Source organism: Rhinatrema bivittatum, chromosome 3 (assembly GCF_901001135.1).
Source record: "Rhinatrema bivittatum chromosome 3, aRhiBiv1.1, whole genome shotgun sequence".
Taxonomy (NCBI): domain Eukaryota; kingdom Metazoa; phylum Chordata; class Amphibia; order Gymnophiona; family Rhinatrematidae; genus Rhinatrema; species Rhinatrema bivittatum.
The window spans coordinates 441,469,448-441,491,450 of NC_042617.1; the positions used below are offsets into that span (position 1 = coordinate 441,469,448).

General features: G+C 42.9%; 1 protein-coding gene across 1 annotated transcript in view; it reads left to right on the forward strand.

The window, feature by feature from the left end:
* RSAD2 (radical S-adenosyl methionine domain containing 2) overlaps positions 1 to 9,835 on the forward strand; it is a 35,780-nt gene extending 25,945 nt beyond the window's left edge. Inside the window, exons 5-6 of the mRNA XM_029595818.1 lie at positions 5,140 to 5,172; positions 9,253 to 9,835. Of these exons, the coding sequence (XP_029451678.1) occupies positions 5,140 to 5,172; positions 9,253 to 9,417 (198 nt within the window). The 3' untranslated portion in view covers positions 9,418 to 9,835. The remainder of the gene's footprint in view (positions 1 to 5,139; positions 5,173 to 9,252) is intronic.
* The last annotated feature ends 12,168 nt before the right edge of the window (positions 9,836 to 22,003 follow it).

Genomic DNA, 22,003 nt, shown 5'->3' on the forward strand with positions numbered 1-22,003 from the left:
GATCTCCCACTCTCGGGCCATCGGCGCCATTTTGGCTGCCACTAATATAAATGGCGCCGATGGCCCGATAAAAAAAAAAACACCCGACCCTTTAAAATGACCCCCTTGACCCCCCCCCAAATCTTTTAAAATTACCTGGTGGTCCAGCGGGGGCGCAATCTCCCGCTCTCGGGCCATCGGCTGCGTTAATAAAAATTGCGCCGATGGCCCTTTGTCCTTACCCTGTGACAGGGCAAAGGTAGCGCCGGCGCCATTTTGAATATTGGCAATACAGCCTGAGTGCAGGAGATCGCTCCCGGACCCCGGCTGGACCACCAGGTAATTTTAAAACCTTTTTTGGGGGTTCGGGAGGGTGTTTTGATTATCGGATCGGGCGCAGCCGATAATCAGAACTCAAATCGGGCTGGGCGATAAAAATTTTAAGATTTGGATCGGAACCGGAACCGATCAGATTCCGGTTCCGATTCACATCTCTAATTAGAACTGCATATTTTGTGATACACATAGGTTATAAAATACTATGGTAAAACTATGCACGGCCATATATGCACATATTTGCCGGCCTGTGCAGTTGTTTGAAAGTTATCCTCTTAACATTCATTTACCCATTTAAAGAAGTTGAAATGTCCCCAGATCACTGCATCATTTTACTCTACACCCTCAAAATGAGAAAAGCAGTGTTTAGCTTAAAAGTTATTTTATCTGTGACTTCAAGGTTTGTTTATAGATGTCATTTAACTCCATTGTAGAGACTGACTGTGGGAGCATGATCATAAACTTTGTAGGATATAAACAACACATGTTCTTTTGGCATATCTGAAGCCCAGAATTACAGAGAAAATAACATTAGCTTTTGGATCCAAAAGTTTCCTCTTTTTTCCTTTGGGCTTCCAGCTCTAATAGAACCAACCTACATTGGGCTCCTGTAGTATTACCATTCATGTGCAACTGCCTATGTTTTTTCCCCCTATTTATATCCTCCTTTCAACTTAATTTGTCCAGTCATTGTAGTCACAATTCTTGGCCAGGGGCCATATACTAGGGCTAGGTCCAGAACCCATCAATCAAGAGCCCTAAGTCTGATGACTCAGAGGCTGGTTCATGAAAAGTACATTAGCATGCATTAACTATTAGTTGTAATGGGGCCTATTCACTAATGGGTCGATTTTAAAAAAAAACCTGCACATAAAATCTGGGGGTTACGCGCGCAGCCAGGTTTTGTGCACGCCACACGTAACCTCTGTTACACGCACCAGAGCCAGGCCCTCTTCTAAGGGGTGGGCCAGGGGTGGGGAGGCGCGTGAGTCAAGACAGCGGCATTGATCGCTGTACCGGAGCTTCGCACGCCAGCTGGCTGCCGCCACGCGCAACTTATTTCAGGTTGGGCCCTGAAGTAAGTCCGAAGAAAAAAGGGAAAAAGATAGGAATTAGGGATTGGGGAGGAGAGGGGAAGGGGAAGGAGAGGAGAGGGGAAGGGGAAGGGAAGGAGAGGGGAAGGGGAAGGGAGGTTAGGGTAGGGGGTAGGGAACTGGGAAAGGCCACGATGCGTCGTCGTGTGAATTTTGCAAAACTGTCCTCCCCTTTGCGCGCGCCCGGCGCACATGTGTGCGCAGCCTGCTGTTTTTATAACATACGCACGCATGTTATAAAATTGGCACATCCATGTGGGTTGCCCGGGTAGCGCGCGCACATGGACACGAGCGCGCACCTATTAAAATCTACCCCTAAGAGGTGAACTTTAAAAGAGATGCATGTACCAAAATCGGGAGATGGTTCACATCTTGCACGTACATGTGTCCACATGATTTTATAAAGTGGGGAGATGCACGCACATCTCGCATCGGAGAAAAAAAGGGGTGTAGTATGGGTGGGGCATGGGCATTCTGGGGCGGGGCCAAGAGATGTGCACGCATGTACCTATGCGCCTGGGTACATGCCCAGGTCCAGCGCCGCATAACTTTACATCTGCTACCCTGTTTCCCCGAAAATAAGACAGTGTCTTATATTAATTTTTGCTACCAAAGATGCACTAGGCCTTATTTTCAGGGGATGTCTTATTTTTCCATGAAGAAGAATTCACATATATTGTTGAACAAAAAAATGAACATTTATCATATTCTGAATAGTTGTCTGGTTATGCTGGTTTGTGATGACAACTAACTGTGAATCCTGCAGGGTAAAAAAATCACAGCTGCATGCTCTGGTGTTCTGTGCGACGGGCATGCTCCCAAATAAAACTTTGCTAGGTCTTACTTTCGGGGGAGGTCTTATATTTAGCAATTCAGCAAAACCTCTACTAGGTCTTATTTTCGGGGGATGTCTTATTTTCGGGGAAACAGGGTATGGAGGAGGCGTTAAGTTAAAAAAATAAAAAACAGACATCCCTGAGTGGTTTAAGGGGAATACAAGCTAAAGAACCAGGGAGGTTTGGAGGACCTAGTTCTAGTTGGGGAGAACTGATGAAACTGGTCATGGTGTGGACACACGCCTGTTATCAAATTTCCCTACTTACGCAGCTCATACCCGACTTTATGTGGCTGTGTGCATCCACTTAAAAAATTGGGCACAAACCTATTTGCACCCAGCCTATTTTATAAGATATGCGCATCTGTGCATGTCTCTGGGCACCCAAGATACACACGTGTACATGTGCGCCTGTTTGAAAGTTACTGTCCCTTAATTCACATTATTGCATGTTATCACAGTGGTGCATTTTCACAAATAGGTCTGTAGAAGTCTCTATTGTACAATAACTGGGACTCTCTCCCTCCCAGGGGTGGAGAACGCTGCCTTTGCAACAGTCCAGGCCCCGGCCAGCCCAGGACCTAGAACCCTGGTCTAGGAATCAAATTCAGGTCCTCCAAATGACAATGTGCAGCACTTGTCACTGAGCCAGCTCGAGAAAACGACTTTTAATTTGCAAGTTATGTTTTCCAATTGATGCAGCCTTGTGGTGCATTTCATTCTCAGTAACTACTGAGTTGGCAAGGTTGATATTCCTCTTTAGAAATCATCATAAATAAAGCCTTCCATTTTAAAATAGCTTTGTGTGAATCAGATCTGGGGCTAAGAGTGACTATGTCTCTCACTTTCCAATCTGAGCACTTCCAGGAGGAGATTAGGTGAAAGAGAAAAGGATGCAGATGCTTATTTAGCCTTCTCTTATCCAGGTTATAGGGTCAGACGATTGTAAGTTACATTTAATACTGAAATAGACCTTTGATAGCAGGGAACACTGAGTTGTAAAAAACACTTCACAAGTTGACCTGGTGTTCCCAATGGTTTCTATTTATTATAGAAGTAATATAGGTGCAGGTGTTTACAAGTGAAAGAAAAATATAGTCTAAATACTGTCACTGTTTCTGTTTTTGCGAAATAATATCTTCCATTTTTCTATTTACCTACTGTGCTATTCTATTTCATATTTAAAAATTATTAGATACTATTTCTTTTTAATTGTACATCACCTTGGTTTTCTATTATGGAAAGAAAGGCATTTTATCAAATGCAATGCACTGCAATAAAAAAGGTGCTGCTGGCTCCTTAATGAGAGTTCTGAATTGAGCCGTCTAGGGAACAGGGAAAATCTTTTTGTTTAAGCCAGAAAAGGCTCCAACTTTGCCCATATGGGTAGTCCATGTGGATAGATCCAGAACTATGCTAGCTACATTACATTTATTGCATACCAAACACATGAGTGCTCATGACAAGTTTCAACAGTTAAAATACATAGCAAAACATAATAAAATAAAATAAAAGTACATTATTATACAAAGATAACCAAAACCTACAACTACTACTGCATAACCACCATGAGAAAACTTTGGGACTGCCTCCCCTATTTTACAGGCACTCTCAGGTATGCTAATGCTCAGATGTCACCTGCTTACTGCTCCCGTTTGAGGATCCTGCTGGAAATATGGGGATGGTAGTGTTTCGGGCTTTCTGAACACCCTCCCACTTCCTCAGACATCCTTACTCTTGATGGCTCTCCGGAAGAAGTCTCTGGAAACCTTCCCAGAATCCGAGTACACTCCCATGGAGTTCAGCAGCCATTGCTTAGCTGGATAACTATTTATCCAGCTAAATTATTCTCGTCTAAGTGGTGTGTGGGATGGGGGCGCTCTGGGGCATGGCGAATTATCATAGTAACATAGCCAGGTAAGTGGCAATATTCTGACTTATTAGGCTAAGTTAGAGCTGCTATTAAACAGGTCTATCGGGTCTTTGAATAACTCTAAATTATCTGGATATATTCAGTGGTGCAGCTGTGCCACTGAATATCCTGGCAAAGTCAGACAGATATGTTTATCCAGCTAATTTTCTTAGCCAGATATGGACCTCCTATAATCAACAAGCAGGGGTAGAAAGGATTATAACTTTTTCCTGAGTTAAGGCAATAGATTTAGCTTAAAGCAAAGGTCATTACACTTCAATTTCAATTATTTGTTGGATCACATTTCTTGTGGTAAATCAAAGCAGTGAACATAAAAATGTGTACATTATTGAATTTTAAACAAATATATAAAAACAATACATAAAACCAGATACATAAAATAGATAAGATAATATATATTCATACAAATCATAATGCATGTTCTTTCTAGAGACAACCTCTAGTCTTTGATAGATCCAGAATAGCCTATTCAACTGCCTTATATCAGAATCATCTAAAAAAATGTTAAAAGGGAATAAACTGTCATGGCCAGATTTAAGTATTAAGCAAAACGTGGGCAATGCTATTTGTGCAATTTTTAGCAAACACAAGTCTAAGCAAATTTTGCCTGGTGCCAGGTTTATGATTGACAAAATGTGATATTTCAAAATTGTGCAAGATAGATGAATTGTAGTATATTTGTAGATTTTGTTTCAGTTTTATAATGCAAAATATAAGGAGGGAATGTTTGGTATGCATCAAATTTGGCACAAACATAAAATTCATTCTTCATATGAAATTCTTGCAATTTTGTGAGGCTTTTTGTTTAATCTCTAAATCTGACCCAAAGGCCTTAGAATGGATTATAATTTTCATGCCTGTTACTTAGGGGTTGATGTAAAAATCAAAAGTTCAAATACAACTGAATTGACTATGCTTAGATTATTTACTAACTGTGTATTATTCTTTCTGATCTGCTATAGATGCGGGATTCTTACCTCATTCTGGATGAATATGTAAGTTATTACTGAATGCAGGATCAGTTATGAATTCCTTTATACTTAGTTAGCACTGTTCTTTTTAAGATATGCAGCAAGTATTATATACAGATATTGTCACAGTATGCAAAAGACCATGCTAGATAAGAACATAAGGACATAAGAAAATGCCATACTGGGTCAGACCAAGGGTCCATAAGCCCAGCATCCTGTTTCCAACAGTGGCCAATCCAGGCCATAAGAACCTGGCAAGTACCCAAAAACTAAGTCTATTCCATGTTACCATTGCTAATGGCAGTGGCTATTCTCTAAGGGGTAGATTTTAAAAGAAGCGCGATCAGCCTACTTTTGCTTGCGCATCAGACTCAAGCAAAAGTACGCTGGATTTTAGTAGATACGCGCGGAGCCGCACGTATCCACTAAAATCCTGGATCGGCGCGCGCAAGGCTATCGATTTTGTATAGCCGGCGCGCGCTGAGCCGCGCTGCCTACCCCCGTTCCCTCCAAGGCCGCTCCGAAATCGGAGCGGCCTCGGAGGGAATCCTCTAACGCCCTCCCCTCACCTTCCCCTCCCTTCCCCTACCTAACCCACCCGCCCGGCCCTGTCTAAACCCCCCCCTTACCTTTGTTGGGGGATTTACGCCTCCCAGAGGGAGGCGTAAATCCCCGCGCGCGAGCGGGACTCCTGCGCGCTGGGCCGCGACCTGGGGGCGGGTACGGAGGGCGCGGCCACGCCCCGGGCCGTAGCCACGCCCCCGTACCCACCCCCAAAACGCTGCCGACACGCCCCCGCAATGCCGTGCGCTCCGGCCACGCCCCCGACACGCCCCCGACACGCCCCCCTCCGAGAACCCCGGGACGTACGCGAGTCCCGGGGCTCTGCGCGCGCCGGGAGGCCTATGTAAAATAGGCTTCCCGGCGCGCAGGGCCCTGCTCGCCTAAATCCGCCCGGTTTTGGGCGGATTTAGGCGAGCAGGGCTCTGAAAATCCGCCCCTAAGTGAACTTAATAGCAAGTAATGGACTTCTCCAAGAACTTAACCAATCCTTTTTTAAACACAGCTATACTAACTGCACTAACCACATCCTCTGGCAACAAATTCCACAGTTTAATTGTGCATTGCGTAAAAAAGAACTTTCTCCGATTAGTTTTAAATGTGCCCCATGCTAACTTAATGGAGTGCCCCCTAGTCTTTATATTTTCTGATAGAGTAAATAACCGATTCACATCTACCCATTCTAGACCTCTCATGATTTTAAACATCTCTATCATATCCCCCCTCAGCCGTCTCTTCTCCAAGCTGAAAAGTCCTAACCTCTTTAGTCTTTCCTCATAGGGGAGCCATTCCATTCCCCTTATCATTTTGGTAGCCCTTCTCTGTACCTTCTGCATCGCAATTATATCTTTTTTGAGATGTGGCGACCAGAATTGTACACAGTATTCAAGGTGCGGTCTCACCATGGAGCGATACAGAGGCATTATGACATTTTCCATTTTATTCACCATTCCCTTTCTAATAATTCCCAACATTCTGTTTGCTTTTTTGACTGCTGCAGCACACTGAACCGACAATTTCAATGTGTTATCCACTATGACGCCTAGATCTCTTTCTTGGGTTGTAGCACCTAATATGGAACCCAACATTGTGTAATTATAGCATGGGTTAGATGAATGACATTTGCATGAATATATTTGTTAACAGAATGCATTTTTCTTGTAATTAACTGAAAAACAGTGAGGTCAGTTTTCAAAGCCATTTAGATGGATAACTCACAAATCATCCATCTAAGGGCCAGATTCATTAAAGCTCTTCCCCCATCTTGTGTCTTTGGGAAAAACTCTTATATGCCCGTGGCCAGGCCCTGCGCACACCGCGTGCATTTTCAAAAGGGCCCGGCCACATGCATAAATGACGATACGCACACAATTGCCAGGCCATGAAAAGGGGGCAGGCTGGGGGGCATGGTCTGGGCAGGAAGGGGAGGGGCGGGGTAGGATGGAGACCGACTGGGACAGCGGCCATTAGCCACTGTCCCAGGGAAGTGTGCGCCGGCAGTCAGCAGGTGCGCGCAAACCACTTCTGGAGCAGTAAGTAGTGAAACAAAAAAATTGTAAGTTTTTGGGATGGGTTAAGGGGCTGGCGAGGAGAGGGAAGAGAGGGGAAGAGAGAGGGGGTTTAATAGGGGGATAGGGAAGTTCCCTCCCTGTCCACTCCTTAATTGGAGCGGACTGGGAGGGAACGGGGCAAGGACTGATTTTGCCGCCTCACGTAATCTTCTAAAATCCCCCCCCCCACCCCCGTGCATGCTGCCCGCACATGCACGCGGTTTTTAAAATCCAGTGTGCATGTGCTCTCGGTTCGCGGATTTTATAACATGCGTGTGCAGGAACCGTGAGCACATGAACACACGCCTGAACCTTTTAAAATACACTCTTTAGTGAATCAGGTACTTAATGACAAGTTCTAAATATTCCACTTGTTTATTGAGCTAAAATATAGCTGGATAAGTCATTACCTGGCTAAGATTCAGCCGAATAAGAAAGGGGCTCGTTGGGAACATTCTGGGGCAGGGTCGAGTTAGCCAATTAACTTATTCAGCTAACTCTGATATTTATTCGGCTAACTCGAGACATGCCTGCTGGCAAGACTAAAGGTATCTGACCTCGTGTGGCCAGATTACTTTCACTTTAACTAGCAATATTCAAAAAGAATATAGTGGTACTGTAGCACTCAAAAAAAAAAAAAGCTCACAGGCCAAGTAGCCCAAAAGACGATCCCAGCCCCAAGCTGTAGCAAGTGGCCACATCAAGATAAGAATCTCCACCTCCCTAAACCCCTCTAAAGCGATTGGAATAAATTAAAAAAGAAGATGTCCAGTGCTGGCCTGCTTCCTCCTCCACCACTCACTGGTTCCATGTTTGTAATGTGTAAACCCTCCTCCCGGGGCTTCATTCCCTTCCCCCTCTTCACCTCCCACCAATCCGGTGAGGTCTTCAGAAAAGATCACAGTAGCAGCTTATTATGGCCAGGGTCCGGCCCTTCTGCTGTCGCTGGGAAGCAACCCTGGAAAAATAGGCTTCCACTATATCTGTTCTAGGGAACTATGCTGGAAGCCTACGCTTCCAGTGCGTTGTCATAGCAACAGCGCAAAGCACCTTGCCTGAGTTGTGGTAAGCAGTTACTGCAATGCAGGCCGAAGAGCTTACAGGCTGAAGGTATCAGGAGGGTAGGAGGGTTAGGGTTGGGGGTGGGGGAGGAGGGGGAGGGAGGGAAGCCTGAGAAGGAGTACTTAAACATTACAAATGCAGAACTGGGGAGCAGTCAGAGGGAAGTGGCAGGTCAGTGCTGGACCTCTTCATTATTTAGAGGGGCTGGGGGTGGAAATGCATGGCCTGGTAGGGTTGCTTACCATAGCTTGGGAGGAGGGGCCGGCTGGGACAGCACCATTGAGCACTGTCCCGCTGAAGTGTGCGCCAGCAGCCGGCCAGCACTCGCAACTTACTGCTGCTCTGTAGAGCAGGTAAGTTGAAAAAGAGAAAAAAAGAAGGATAGTTAGGTACATTTTAGGGGTTGGGGAGGATAGGGGAAAAGGGAGGCAGGTGAGCCGGGGGTTAGGAAGTTCCCTCCCAGTCCCCTCTTTTATTGGAGCGGACTGGGAGGAAACTGGGGAAATGCTCGATTGCATCACCGCATGGATGATATAAAATCCCCCCCCCCTTGTGGCGCACGAGTCGGCACTCACGTGCCCATGCACGCACCAGTATAAAATCGGGCTCGCATATGCGTGCAGGTAGCTGATTTTATAACACGCGTGTGTCAATGCGTGCATGTTATGAAATCGGCATGTCCGTGTGTGCGCGGCGAACCACACACACATAAGACACCTTCGTGCATATTGCAAAATCTACTTTTAAAAGAATTGTTTTTATGTACATAGGATAAAATGCAATCTAATTGAATGGGAAGAACCAGAACAGGAACAATATATAATAATACCTTTTAGAGTTGTCAGCCTGGTTTGTAATTTGATAAAATCCTCTTTATTTTGAAGGATGGCAACATATTAATTTTTCTTTATCTTGTCTATTAAATTTGCAGATGCGCTTTCTGAACTGTAGGAATGGACGAAAAGATCCTTCCAAGTCTATTCTGGATGTAGGTGTTGAAAATGCCATCAGATTCAGTGGATTTGATGAGAAAATGTTTCTACAGCGAGGAGGGAAATATGTGTGGAGCAAAGCAGACCTGAGGCTGGATTGGTGACCAAGTTCCCGCATTTGTGAACTCTTTCTATGTAAATTCTAATCAACAAAACAGAAGATGGAGCTATATCAAGCATTTGCCAGAAAAGAGTTTCAGTATTGTATTTATCCCATTAATACCGACTTTTCTCGGAAAATGTGAAATGCTTCAAAGCAAGCTTCCTGGGTCATTTACCATTTCATGTTAGGGTCTTGATGCTAGTATTAAACAGCGCAACATACGTTAGTATGCAAATTTCGCATTTGCTATGTAAGTGGGAGGAATTAATGGTAATGAGCGGCTCCTAATGTCAAATGTGATAGAGTAATGCACAGCAATATGGGTTTTAATGAGAGAGAAAGAGAGCGAGTGAGAGAGAGAGAGGAGCCCCATATGTAAGGTTACTATTTATACCATTGTGAGAGGGGGAACTTATAACTCGGGATGAGGTTTGGGGAGGTGGGGTAGGTTTGGGGGAGCAGTTTTAAATACACAGTCAGAGGAATGAACAGCAAAGTTGACATCAGTGAAGATTTTCTGTCTCTCCTCTACAGAGACTATATTGTACAAAATCAGCTCCTCTTTTACTTTTCATCACTCCAAATGACAGAAAATCTTCACTGATGGCAGCTTTGCTGTCCGTACCTCTGACTGTGTATGTGAAACTGACCCCAAGACCTACCTCACCCCCAAACCTCACCCTGAGTTATAAGTGCCCCCTTTTACAGTGGTATAAATAGTAAACTTACATACTGAGCTCTACAGAGTCTCTTTCTCTCTCCCCCCACCACTCAAATTCACAGTAACTCTATGATTATAGCATTTTGATGCATCTAGCTCTAGTTATTCTATTCAAACAAAAAAAATAAAAATTTGCTGTTCATGGGCACAGGCTTCTTGCTCTTGTACCAGGAGTCACATGGATTTGTATTTGGAAAGCAAAAGGAAAAATGAGAATTTGAAAAGGTCATGTTAAATATGTGGCATAAACATCTTAGATGCTTAGAATCAAAGAAGGTCATTTTCATTTCCATGTGTAAAACCATGCTTTACTCAAAGAAAAGGATTGTTATAAAATTGCTCTCCTGATGCAATGGTAAACTTGCTTGCACATGTCCTGCATGCACCTAAGTTTGTCTGGGCTGAGCAGAGATGTAACCAGGGCTAGAGTTGAGGAAAGGTTTGGAAATATATGCATGCCTTTGGATTTTCATATATTTTTCCAAACCTTTCTTGCAAACAGCTTTGGTAGGATGATTTTCAAAGCAAACATATGTGCATAAGTTTGCTTTCGAAGTTAGGGGGTCATTTTCGTAGCGTATCGCACGTGAAAAGGGACTTTTCACGTGCGATAGCTAGATCGGGGCGGAGTCGGCCCCGGAAGAGGAGGAGTCGGGGCGTCGTCGGGACGGACGCGGCAGAAACTTCGCTGGTGGCGAAAAGGTAAGAACCTTATTCGCTGCCAGTAGCGCGCCCAATAGCACCACCTTTTACAATGGCGCTATTGGGTGCGAAAGCCGTCAGTGATCGCACCGAGGAGGTGCGATCACTGCCGGCTTTCGCAGCCCACACCCCACTTCGCCCCCTCGCCCCCGTTACTGCCAGATTTTCTAAGGTCTGCAACCTTAGAAAATCCAGGCCTTAGTGTGATTTATTCGTGCATTTGACAACATTCTTGTATGAAGTACTGCAAAATAATCCCCTATGTTCAGTTTTTCACTTGCCTGTGTCAAATACTGAAGAGATTTAAGGAAGTAAAATGCAATGTAATAAAATGAATAAATGATATACCAGGTAAGGCTCTGAAAAGAAACTGATACCACTAATCATTTTGAATTTGGAGATAAGAAGATTAATGAGAAATTGATGAGAAGCTTTGTGACCCTCTATTGCATTTACTTTGTGGATGATATAGTATTGCTAAACTGGTAAAGTCAGGTATAATCAAGTTTACAAAGCATAGGAAAAGTATAAAAGATGAGTATTAGAAAGCACTATTTTTCACAGAAAATAGGGAATATGTTGAACAGTCTACTAGTAATGATAGAAATAAATATATTCATTCAAATTAGGGCTAGATTAATTTCTTTCAAGAAAGAAAACCTATAAAGGATATCACATATCCGGAAATTCACTGTGAGGCATTTTACTAAATGATGCACATTTTTATGAGCATATTGCAGCATGTTAATGCATTATTCAATAACAGGTGAAGTTTCAAAGATGTTACACATGGAAATATAACATACTATCGTAGCAATGTTCAAAAGCCATATACCCATATTGGGGTAGATTTTATAAGGTGCATATGCATGTCCATATGTGTGTGCTTCCCGGCGTGCGCATGTTATAAAATCTAAATTTTATAATCCGTGTGTGTATGTGCAGGTGGCACATACAAGGGGGGGGGGGTTAGAATTTTTGCAAACTGCGCACGGCGACGCATTCGAACCTTCCCCAGTTCCCTCCCAGTCGGCTCCAATTAAGGAGCGGACTGGAAGTGAACTTCTCTACCCCCCTACCTAAACTCCCTCCCTCTTCCCCTCTCCTCCCCATCCCCCTAACCCCCTAAACCCTATCTTTCTTATTTTTTTTTGTTTTATCATGTACTTCAGATCCCAAGCTGAAGTAGGTTGCGCGTGCCGGACGGCTGCTGTTGCATGAGTCTTCGGGACAGAGTTCAATGGTGCTGTCTCGGACCGCCCCCCACCCCGCCCCTATGAAGAGGCCCGGCATTTGTGTACATAACGGGGTTTACGCTCGTGGCCTGGCCATGCATGTACACCCCGGATTTTACGCATGAAGGCCTTTTAAAATCTACCGGATTAGGTGCACTTAAATTGGGTAAAACCTATGGATAATTCAATGGCATATATTGTAGCAATTTTCAAAAGCCAATTAATATGGGTGAAGTGCATTTACACATGCAAAAATCAGCCTCTATTGAGACCTGATTTACAAATCCATGCACATGCTTAAAACTAGGTTTTACATGTGTTAATTTACTTTACCCGTGTAAATTGGCTTGTGAAAATTGCAACAAAATATGCCATTAAATTATCAATAGGTTTTACCCTATTATATATAGTATTGTTTAGCTTACATACAGTATTGTATATACCTCTGCTTTTCACTAGCATCTTGACTCATTTAATATTTAATTCAAAATTGCTTACCCTGATATTAAATTCATTTATTGTCTTCTTTATAATTCTAGTTTGTAAAATGAATAAGTGTACGTCACACTTTTCCTTAACCTTGGCTAATTGTCTTATTTTCTTTTTCCTGACAATGTAGAGCATCACCCTTTCTCTTCTTTGTCTTGTTTAGTCTCCCTCCTCTTTTCAAATCACATCTTTCTAATGTATTATGTTTTCTTTTTTCTCTTCAAATTGTGGCCATTGCCTCTCACTCTTGGTACTCCTGCTACTGCCCTAGTATTTCCTTACCTTCTATATTAATTCTCTTTTTATATTTTATACTAGATAAGCTTTTTGGTACATCAAATAGACATCAAGGTTTCTCCTCATTTTTTATGCCTATAGTATGGAAGAATTCCTGAACAGGATCTTTAGATGTATTCTCAGAGTCAGTAGAAGTAATTTATAAGTACTTAACTATTTTAAATGTCATGACCTTTTGAACAAAGGGCAAAATTCATATGACATTGGGCATATGTCTCTTGTAGAAAATAGAGGTACAACTGCAAAAGGGATATGTAGAAAATATGATAAGAGAACCGAGCTGAATAAGTCAGTAAAAAAATCAGTCGCTCTTTTTTTTTAATCATTACTATGTAGTGGAAAATAGAGTAATTTATCCCATTTCTCTCTTTCTACACATACTGCTTCAATTCAAAGTAATACAGAGCAATGCCAGGTTACTGGTGCATGGTCATACGCCAGTTTTAAAATGTTTCAGTGGAAATATTTAACAAATGCAAAGATAAATCCAATTCCTAAGGCACAAGGCATACAGTCTGACTTTGATAATATTTTGAGTGTAATTCCATAGATCGCATTATCCCTAAATAAATATGCATAGATATATCTGTTGCATTTTGCCTTTCAAAGGACATTTACTGTATTGGTTGATGGAAAACATATTTTTGGAATTTAAATTATTTATTATATTTATTTTAACATTTTAAACCCAAAGATTATGCTGATCTTAAGAACATAAGAACATGCCATACTGGGTCAGACCAAGGGTCCATCAAGCCCAACATCCTGTTTCCAACAGTGGCCAATCCAGGCCATAAGAACCTGGCAAGTACCCAAAAACTAAGTCTATTCCATGTTACCGTTGCTCGTAATAGCAGTGGCTATTCCCTAAGTTAACTTAATTAATAGCAGGTAATGGACTTTTCCTCCAAGAACTTATCCAATCCTTTTTTAAACAGAGCTATACTAACTGCATTAACCACATCCTCTGGCAACAAATTCCAGAGTTTAGTTGTGCGTTGAGTAAAAAAGAACTTTCTCCGATTAGTTTTAAATGTGCCACATGCTAACTTCATGGAGTGCCCCCTAGTCTTTCTATTATCCGAAAGAGTAAATAACCGATTCACATTTACCCGTTTTAGACCTCGCATGATTTTAAACACCTCTATCATATCTTCAATAAAAAACATTCTCATATTAATACAGTTGCTAATTGTGTATATATAGTATATGATTGCAGACAAATTAGAAAGGACTAATTTATTGTTGGCAGATTCATTGTTTGTCAAGCCTGGGAGGGCTATGTGATTAAAATTCCTGAGGACTGTACCATAGGCAGTATTTACTTTTTTATTTTGATTACAGTTTTCTTATAAAATATCAATGTACATTTGATGGCTTGCATGAGAAAAGTAATATATTCCATAATTTTTGTTGTATTATTTGGATGATGATGTTTGCAAAAAGTGTATTTGATGAAAAGTTCTCTTTGTAGAAACATTCCATAAATATTTTTTGTGTATTACAGAAAGTCAAGTTCTGGCTGTGTTGTATTTATCATCTTCTTGTACATTACCCACAGTTCCATCTCAATTAACTGGATTTCTTTCTGAAAGAATTGTAGTTCCAGTATCACTGAATTACCTACACTCTATGAAGTTTATGAAAGCATTTAAGATACATACATTCAATGAAAACAATAATCTAACTTACAGGTTCATTCATCAAAATGCATTATGGCGTTAATGCACATGATAATGCATTAATGCATGCATTAACACCATAATACATGCGATAATAATGCTATCGCACGGCACAGATACAAATTTCAGGAAGGGGCAGGATTAGGGAGGAGTTTGGGCAGGAATTATTAAAATGAGAGTATCACACAGTTTTAACATCAGAAATAACTACACCGTTTTTCCTGGTGCTTAGCTGTGTGATATGCCCAAAAGGGCCCTAACCCAATTCTTTTTTAGAATTGCATGTCAGCCATTTCTGGGAGGGGGGGGGGGAGAGAGACAGAGAGAGAGAGAGAGAGGGCTTCACAGTATGCAACTATTTATATGCCTATAGGAGGGTCATCTAATAGCTCGAGGTGAGGTGTTGGTGGTGGTTTAGGTTTTAGGGGCCAGTTTATCATGCAGAATGAGATGTACGAACAGCACAGTACACCTCGGTGAAGATTTGACTTCATTTGGAGTGAGGAAAGTCTCACAAAGATTAAATTTTGTACTATGCTATCTTGCCCTAGCTTGATGGTACCCTGTTATAGAGTCCATCAAGCTAGGGTGAGAGAACATAGTAGAAATTTCATCTTTGTGAGTCTTTCCTCACTCCAAATGAAGTTTAATCTTCACTGAGGTGTATGTAAACAGGGTTTTAAGTGAGCAAATCACAATTTTTTTGTGCATAAAATAAAATATACACACATATGTTTTTAAAATAGGTAGGAAAAGTAAGAGCTTTCAAAGTACTGCAAGTATTCATGAAATAACCACACATAAGCACGTATGTTTGGTGGTAGACATTCTTGTATTTTATAATCTGCATGTACCTCATACATGCAGGTTATTAAATACTAATGTACAACTCTGTGTTGCAATATATTCATATGTATGGGGCCACACAGGAAAATAGAGCAATTTATCCCATTTCTTTAAAAATGGCGCAGGCCATCCAGTGCTCCTACCATGTGACAGGGGCCGGCCAATGGTACGGATACCCTGTCACATGGTAAGGGAAAGGGCCATCGGCGCCATTTTGATTAGTGGCAGCCGACGGCCCAGGAGCAGGAGATCGCTCCTGGGACCCCCACTGGACCACCAGGTACCTGTAAAATGTTTTTGGGGGGGTCGGGAGGGTGGGGGAAGCAAAGGGATTAATTTTAAAGGGTCAGGGTGGGTTTAGGGTTATTTTTGTGTGCTGTTTTTCCCGCCCTCCCCTAAAACGATAAGAGAACCCCCACGAACAATATCGTGGGGTTTTCCTATCGTTTTGGGGGAGCCCCCGATTTCAGACGATTTTGAAAATATAGACGATATTTTCAATCGTCCGAAGGCCGATTCACATCCCTACCGTGAACTAATCAATAAAGCAAAAAAAGACTATTATGCTAAACAGATTCATGGTGTTATATTTAACTCAAAATTACTATTCAAAGCACTCAAAAACCTAATCAAGGACTCATCAACATCAATCTCAAATAACCACAACTTTACAAAGAACTCCTGCCATGAATATGCCACATCGTTGCTAGACAAAATCAATAGGTTGAAAATATAATTCTCCACCGGCTTACCAACAAAAGTACAAGAAGAAAAACATAGGCAAAAAAAAATGGAACACATTCAACACAGTATCAAAACTTGAAACGAACCAAATAATTACAAAAATTAAACCTGCTATCCACCCACTGGACCCAATCCCTACATGTTTCCTGAAAACTAGAGCTTCCAATAATGGGAGCCTTGCTCTACTATATCCCTGAAGGTATATCTCTGAAGGCAACCCTGTCTTCCTTAGGAACTCCAGGTCTGCCACTTGGACCTCCAGAAAGCCAGGAGCTCTTTATACTAGATGCACATATTCAACCTTTCACCAAAGCTAGATAATCATATATGTGGCATTCAGTGCAAAAAACTGGATAGCCCCCAATTTGTTGCTGGACTTCTGTTTGCATTTTAATTTTATTGAGTTGCTAAAGTTTTAAAAGCTGATTAAGGAGTAGGTATACCTCCCAATTTAAGGCTTTTTAAATTTGAATAGATTTTTAAAAATATTTATTTGATGCCTATTAAGTCTAAGGTTTTTTAATTGATTTTTAATTATGTATTTAACTATTCTTATAATCCACTGTCTCCACCTTATGATTGACGTGGATACAACTAAAAGCAACTTAAAATAACACAGTAAACAAAATAATAGCATCACAATTTACATTTAACATTATGATTTAAAAACATTGTTAAAATAAAAAGCCTTCACTTGCTCTCGAAATAACTTAATATCTTGAATGAAATGCAGCTCTCTGGATAATGTATTCTATAATAGAGGAGCAACATATGAGAAAGTACTCAGCCATGTAGATTGTAGTCTATAATTTCTTAGAGATGATACTTCCAAAAGGTTCGTATCTTGTGAGTGAAATGCTCATTGCAGTACATATTTTTTTAGTACTTTAGCCAATAAACAAGGATTCTTACTATTTAGTAATTTAAAAGCTGTGACCACTATCTTAAAATGAATTATTTGAGTTACAGGGAGCCAATGTAGTTCTTTAAGTGCCAGACTGATGTGATTAAATCGACTTATATTGAATATTAAATGGGCTGCAGCAAATTGTAAAAACTGCATAGAGTACAAATGATACTTTGGGAACCCAAAATATAGACTATTACAATTAGTCCTTATAAGATGGTTTGCAATAATGTATGAAACATCACGGAAGACAATCAAAGCTTTAGTGTCATCAACACCTTTAACTTGAAAAAAAGCCTTTCTAATTATGGGGCAGATTTTAATACCTACGCGCGGGCATAGATTTCTGCCTGCAACGTGGCGCGCACAAATCTACGCCCGATTTTATAACATGTGCGCGCAGCTGTGCGCATGTTATAAAATCCGGGGTCAGCGCACGCAAGGGTGTGCACCTTGCGAGCGCCAAGCACTAGGGGAACTCCGATGGCTTTCCCTGTTCCCTCCGAGGCCGCTCTGATTTTAGAATGGCCCCAGAGAGAACTTTCCTTCCGCGCCCCCCACCTTCCCCTCCCTTCCCCTACCTAACCCGCCCCCCAGCCCTACCTAAAACCCCCCATACCTTTGTTTTGCAAGTTGCGCCTGCCTACAGAGGCCTCTGGCCATGCCCCTGACCCCACCCCAGATTGCCCACACCCTGCCCTTTTTTTCAAGCCCCGGGACATACGCATGTCCCGGGGCTTGCACGCGTTGCCGGGCCTATGCAATATAGGTTCGGCACACATAGGGCTTTTAAAATCTGCCCCAATTAGTCTAACATGAGAAACAAAAATTAATTTGGAGTCAATTGCTACTCCTAGATTGCAAACCTCAATGGTAATCTGTAAAGTTGTACCCATATAATTAAAAGATCCAGGGGTGAGATTCTACCAATCCATATTAATGTGGTTTTAGCCGCAGTCAGAAGTAAGTGTTTGATTTTCAGCCAATTACTTATTTCATTCATATAGCAATGAAATTCAAGACCCAGGAATGAGCCATTATTACAGGTGATGTAAAATTGTTCATCATCAGCATATATATAATATAACAGTCCCAATCCCTTAGGCCAGGATTCATCAAACTATTGCATGTGAAAGGAAGAGGGGCATGTTTTATGGTAATAGCCTATTTATTGTGTGCTACCTTAACACTTCAAATAGGTATTACTGCGAATTGTGATGAGAGAGAGAGTGAGAGAGAAAACCTAGCTATAAGGCCCTCATAGTAGTTAGATATTTATACCTCTAAATGAGGCCCACCTAGTTACTCAAGGTGAGGTTTAGGTAGTAGTGTAGGGGTTAGGGGCCACTTTGACATTCAGAGTGAGACGTATGAACAGAACAGTACACTCTTGTGAAGATTTGATAACCTTCAGAGTGAGGAAACTCACACAAAGATGAGATTTGTACAATGTTCTCTCAACCTAGCTTGATTTACCCAGGTAGAAAGTCCATCAAGCTAGGTGTTAGGGTTATTGGTGTTTGGGTGGATCCTTGGACACTGTGGTAACTGACCACGCCTACGGGGGGAAGTCCCGTGAGGTACCACATCAGGCGAAACTCCGGACAGACAAACAGATTTGAATCTTTTATTAAACAGTATATGGAACCACCAGAGGTGGCAGTAGTGAGTAGTGGTTGTAGAGCCCGGCTGGGCACGTTTCTCACAGAATGCTGGAAATGGATCCTCTGTAAGCAGTGCTGTAGTGGAAAGAGACTGAGAGTTATGAGCACACAGCAGAATTAGCATTTAGAATCCCAAGTAGAATAGGAGAGCTCCGAGACAGAGAGAGCAAGCCCTCGAGGAGCGAGTACCTGATCCCTCAGAGCAGAGAGACTCGGTAGTGTTGTACTCACTAGGGATGTGAATCAGTTTTGAACGATTAAAATTATCATCAGATAATTTTAAAATCGTCCAAAATCGTTAGAGTGCACGATATAATACAAATGCCCCCGATTTATCGTCAGGGGCATTTGTATTGTATCGTTAAATAGGGCGCGGGAAAACAGGCACACCAAAAATACCCTAAAACCCACCCCGAACCTTTAAAACAAATCCCGCACCCTCCCGAACCCCCCCAAAATGTTTTAAATTACCTGGGGTCCAGTGGGGGGGTCCCAACGCGATCTCCAGCTCTCTGGCCACTGCTGCGTTGAGAAATGGCGCCGGTGGCCCTTTGCCCTTATCATGTGACAGGGCAAAGGTAGCGCCGGCGCCATTTTGGTTCCTGACTCCCTATGTCACACGTGCAGGAGATCACCCCCGGACCCCTGCTGGACCCACAGGGACTTTTGGCCAGCTTGGGGGGTCTCCTGACCCCCACAAGACTTGCCAAAAGTCCAGCGGGGTCTGGGAGCGACCTCCTGCACGCGGGCCGTATTGCCAATCTTCAAAATAGCGCCGGCGTGACCTTTGCCCTCACTATGTCATACGGGCGCCGGCGTGACCTTTGCCCTCACTATGTCATACGGGCGACGGTCGCCCGTATGACATAGTAAGGGCAAAGGTAGCGCCTGCGCCATTTTGAAGATTGGCAATATGGCCTGCGTGCAGTAGGTCGCTCCCGGACCCCCGCTGGACTTTTGGCAAGTCTTGTGGGGGTCAGGAGACCCCCCCAAGCTGGCCAAAAGTCCCTGGGGGTCCATCGGGGGTCCGGGGGCGATCTCCTGCACGCGTGACGTCAGGAGTCAGGAACCAAAATGGCGCCGGCGCTACCTTTGCCCTGTCACATGATAAGGGCAAAGGGCCACCGGCGCCATTTCTCAACGCAGCAGTGGCCAGAGAGCTGGAGATTGCGTCGGGACCCCCCACTGGACCCCAGGTAATTTAAAACATTTTGGGGGGGGTTCGGGAGGGTGGGGGATTTGTTTTAAAGGTTCGGGGTGGGTTTTAGGGTTTTTTTGGTGTGCCGGTTTTCCCGCCCTCCCCCGATTTATGATTTTTAACGATTTTTAACAAAAAAAAAACACGACGATAAGATTTACCTCCCCCCCAGCCAAAATCGATTGTTAAGACGATCGAGCACACGATTCACACCCCTAGTACTCACTAGCAGTAGCAGAGTTTCCACTAGACGAGAGGTCTGGCACCGGAGCAGAGGGCAGGCCCTAGAGGAGTGAGTACCTGATTCTGGCGAAGTGGTACTGTAGAGCGAGATGTTTCTGTACTCACAGGTGGTGACCGTAGTTAGTTCTTCCAAGTTGCAGGCAGCAACAGAGGGAACATGGGCCCTCGAGGAGCGAGTACCAGTTTCCTGATAGCACCTGAAAGAAGCAGAGAGGTCCCCAAGGAGCAGGTACCCCGTTAGTGACCTCCAAAGGGTAGTAAGAGTTCCAGTTAGAGCTGGAGTGGCAGAGTAGCTTAGGAATGGAGAGCAAATCCCATCCGTATGAATCCTGAAGTTGCTAACTCAATGAGCTAGCAAAAGTAGTAGGCAGATATACCCTGGAGTCGTGATGTCAGAACAGGGGGATGCCCCTGAGGTTCATGCCAATGTGGAAATAAAGATGAGGGTGGCATGCGCGCACGCGCCCTAGAGGTACCTTGAAGGAGCACGGCGGGAGGCAGCACCAAAGCCGGTCCAGGGACACCAGAGAGGTCAGCAAACAGAAGCCGCGGCGGCCATCAGTCCAAGGTGAGCGGGAGGAGCCGCAAGTAGAGAGAGGTAGGCGGGGCGAAGCCGTCGAAGACTGACGGATGCAACAGTACCCACCTTCAAAGGACAGCTTCCAGCCATTTTACCAGGGTTAGGTTTGTGTGGATGCATCGGATGAAATTGAAGAAGCATCTTTTTGTCCAGGATATTTGCCATAGGCAGGGTGAAGCCGTCGAAGACAGATGGACGCAACACTAGGTTGAGAGAACATTGAACAAATCTCATCTCTCTCTCTCTCACTCTCCTTAAAATTCTGAAAACGCTATTTGCGAAAACATCGCAAAGTGCGATAAAGCCAATTCGCACAGCTTAACACAAATGAAAAAGATGTAGTTATTTCACGCGTTAAAGCTGTACGATGTGGCTTCACAAATTGCGAAGCCAGCCCACTAGGTCAGAAATCCCGGCCCAAACTCCTCCCCTTTTCCAAATTAGCATCGCACCATGCGTTACAGTGCTTTTTGCATGTGAAAAACCCATAAAGAGGCTTGGAAAATAACCCCCTTAGAGTACAAAATGGTGAAAGATAAATATTGCACAGCACAGAGGATAATGATGATCCCTGCAGAACACCTATTAACATCTAATTTCAAGCAGAATACTCTTCCCCATACTGCTCCCATTGCTGTCTGTCTGCTAGATATGACTCAAACCAGGCAAGAACCGTACTCTCCAATCCAATGTGGGCTAAACAACTTGACAGTAGATTATGTTGTATGGTGTTGACTGTTGCTATTACATTTAATTGTATCAGTATACCAGACTTTTCTTGATCTACTTCGTGATGCAGAAAATCTACCAGGGTTAATAGTAACGCCTCTGTCCCATGGTTTTTAGGGCTGCTATATTGTTGGGCGTCTAGTACAGCACATCTATTCAAATAATCATGTTAGTTGTGACAAAACACATTTTCAATAATTTTACCTAGCACAAGGATATTTGGGACTGGTCAATAGTTGGAGACTCTGCTGAATCTACTGTCAAATCTTTTTGTACCGGTTATAGGGAGGACAGCTTCAGCTAAAGCTTTATTCACAATACTCTGAATTATCTTGTATAAAACATCTTATGCTGTCTTTATTAATCCAAAAGGACAAGGATAAAGCACATGTGTTAGCTGTCTTACAATATGAACTAGTTCTAATGGGCTATTTAAAGAATTTTCAATTTTAGAAAGAATTGGCTATCTTTTCATCATGACATTGATTCTTATATATATAATTTTCAAGTTATCATTCTTCATTTTCCTCTACCGATGTTCAATTCAACA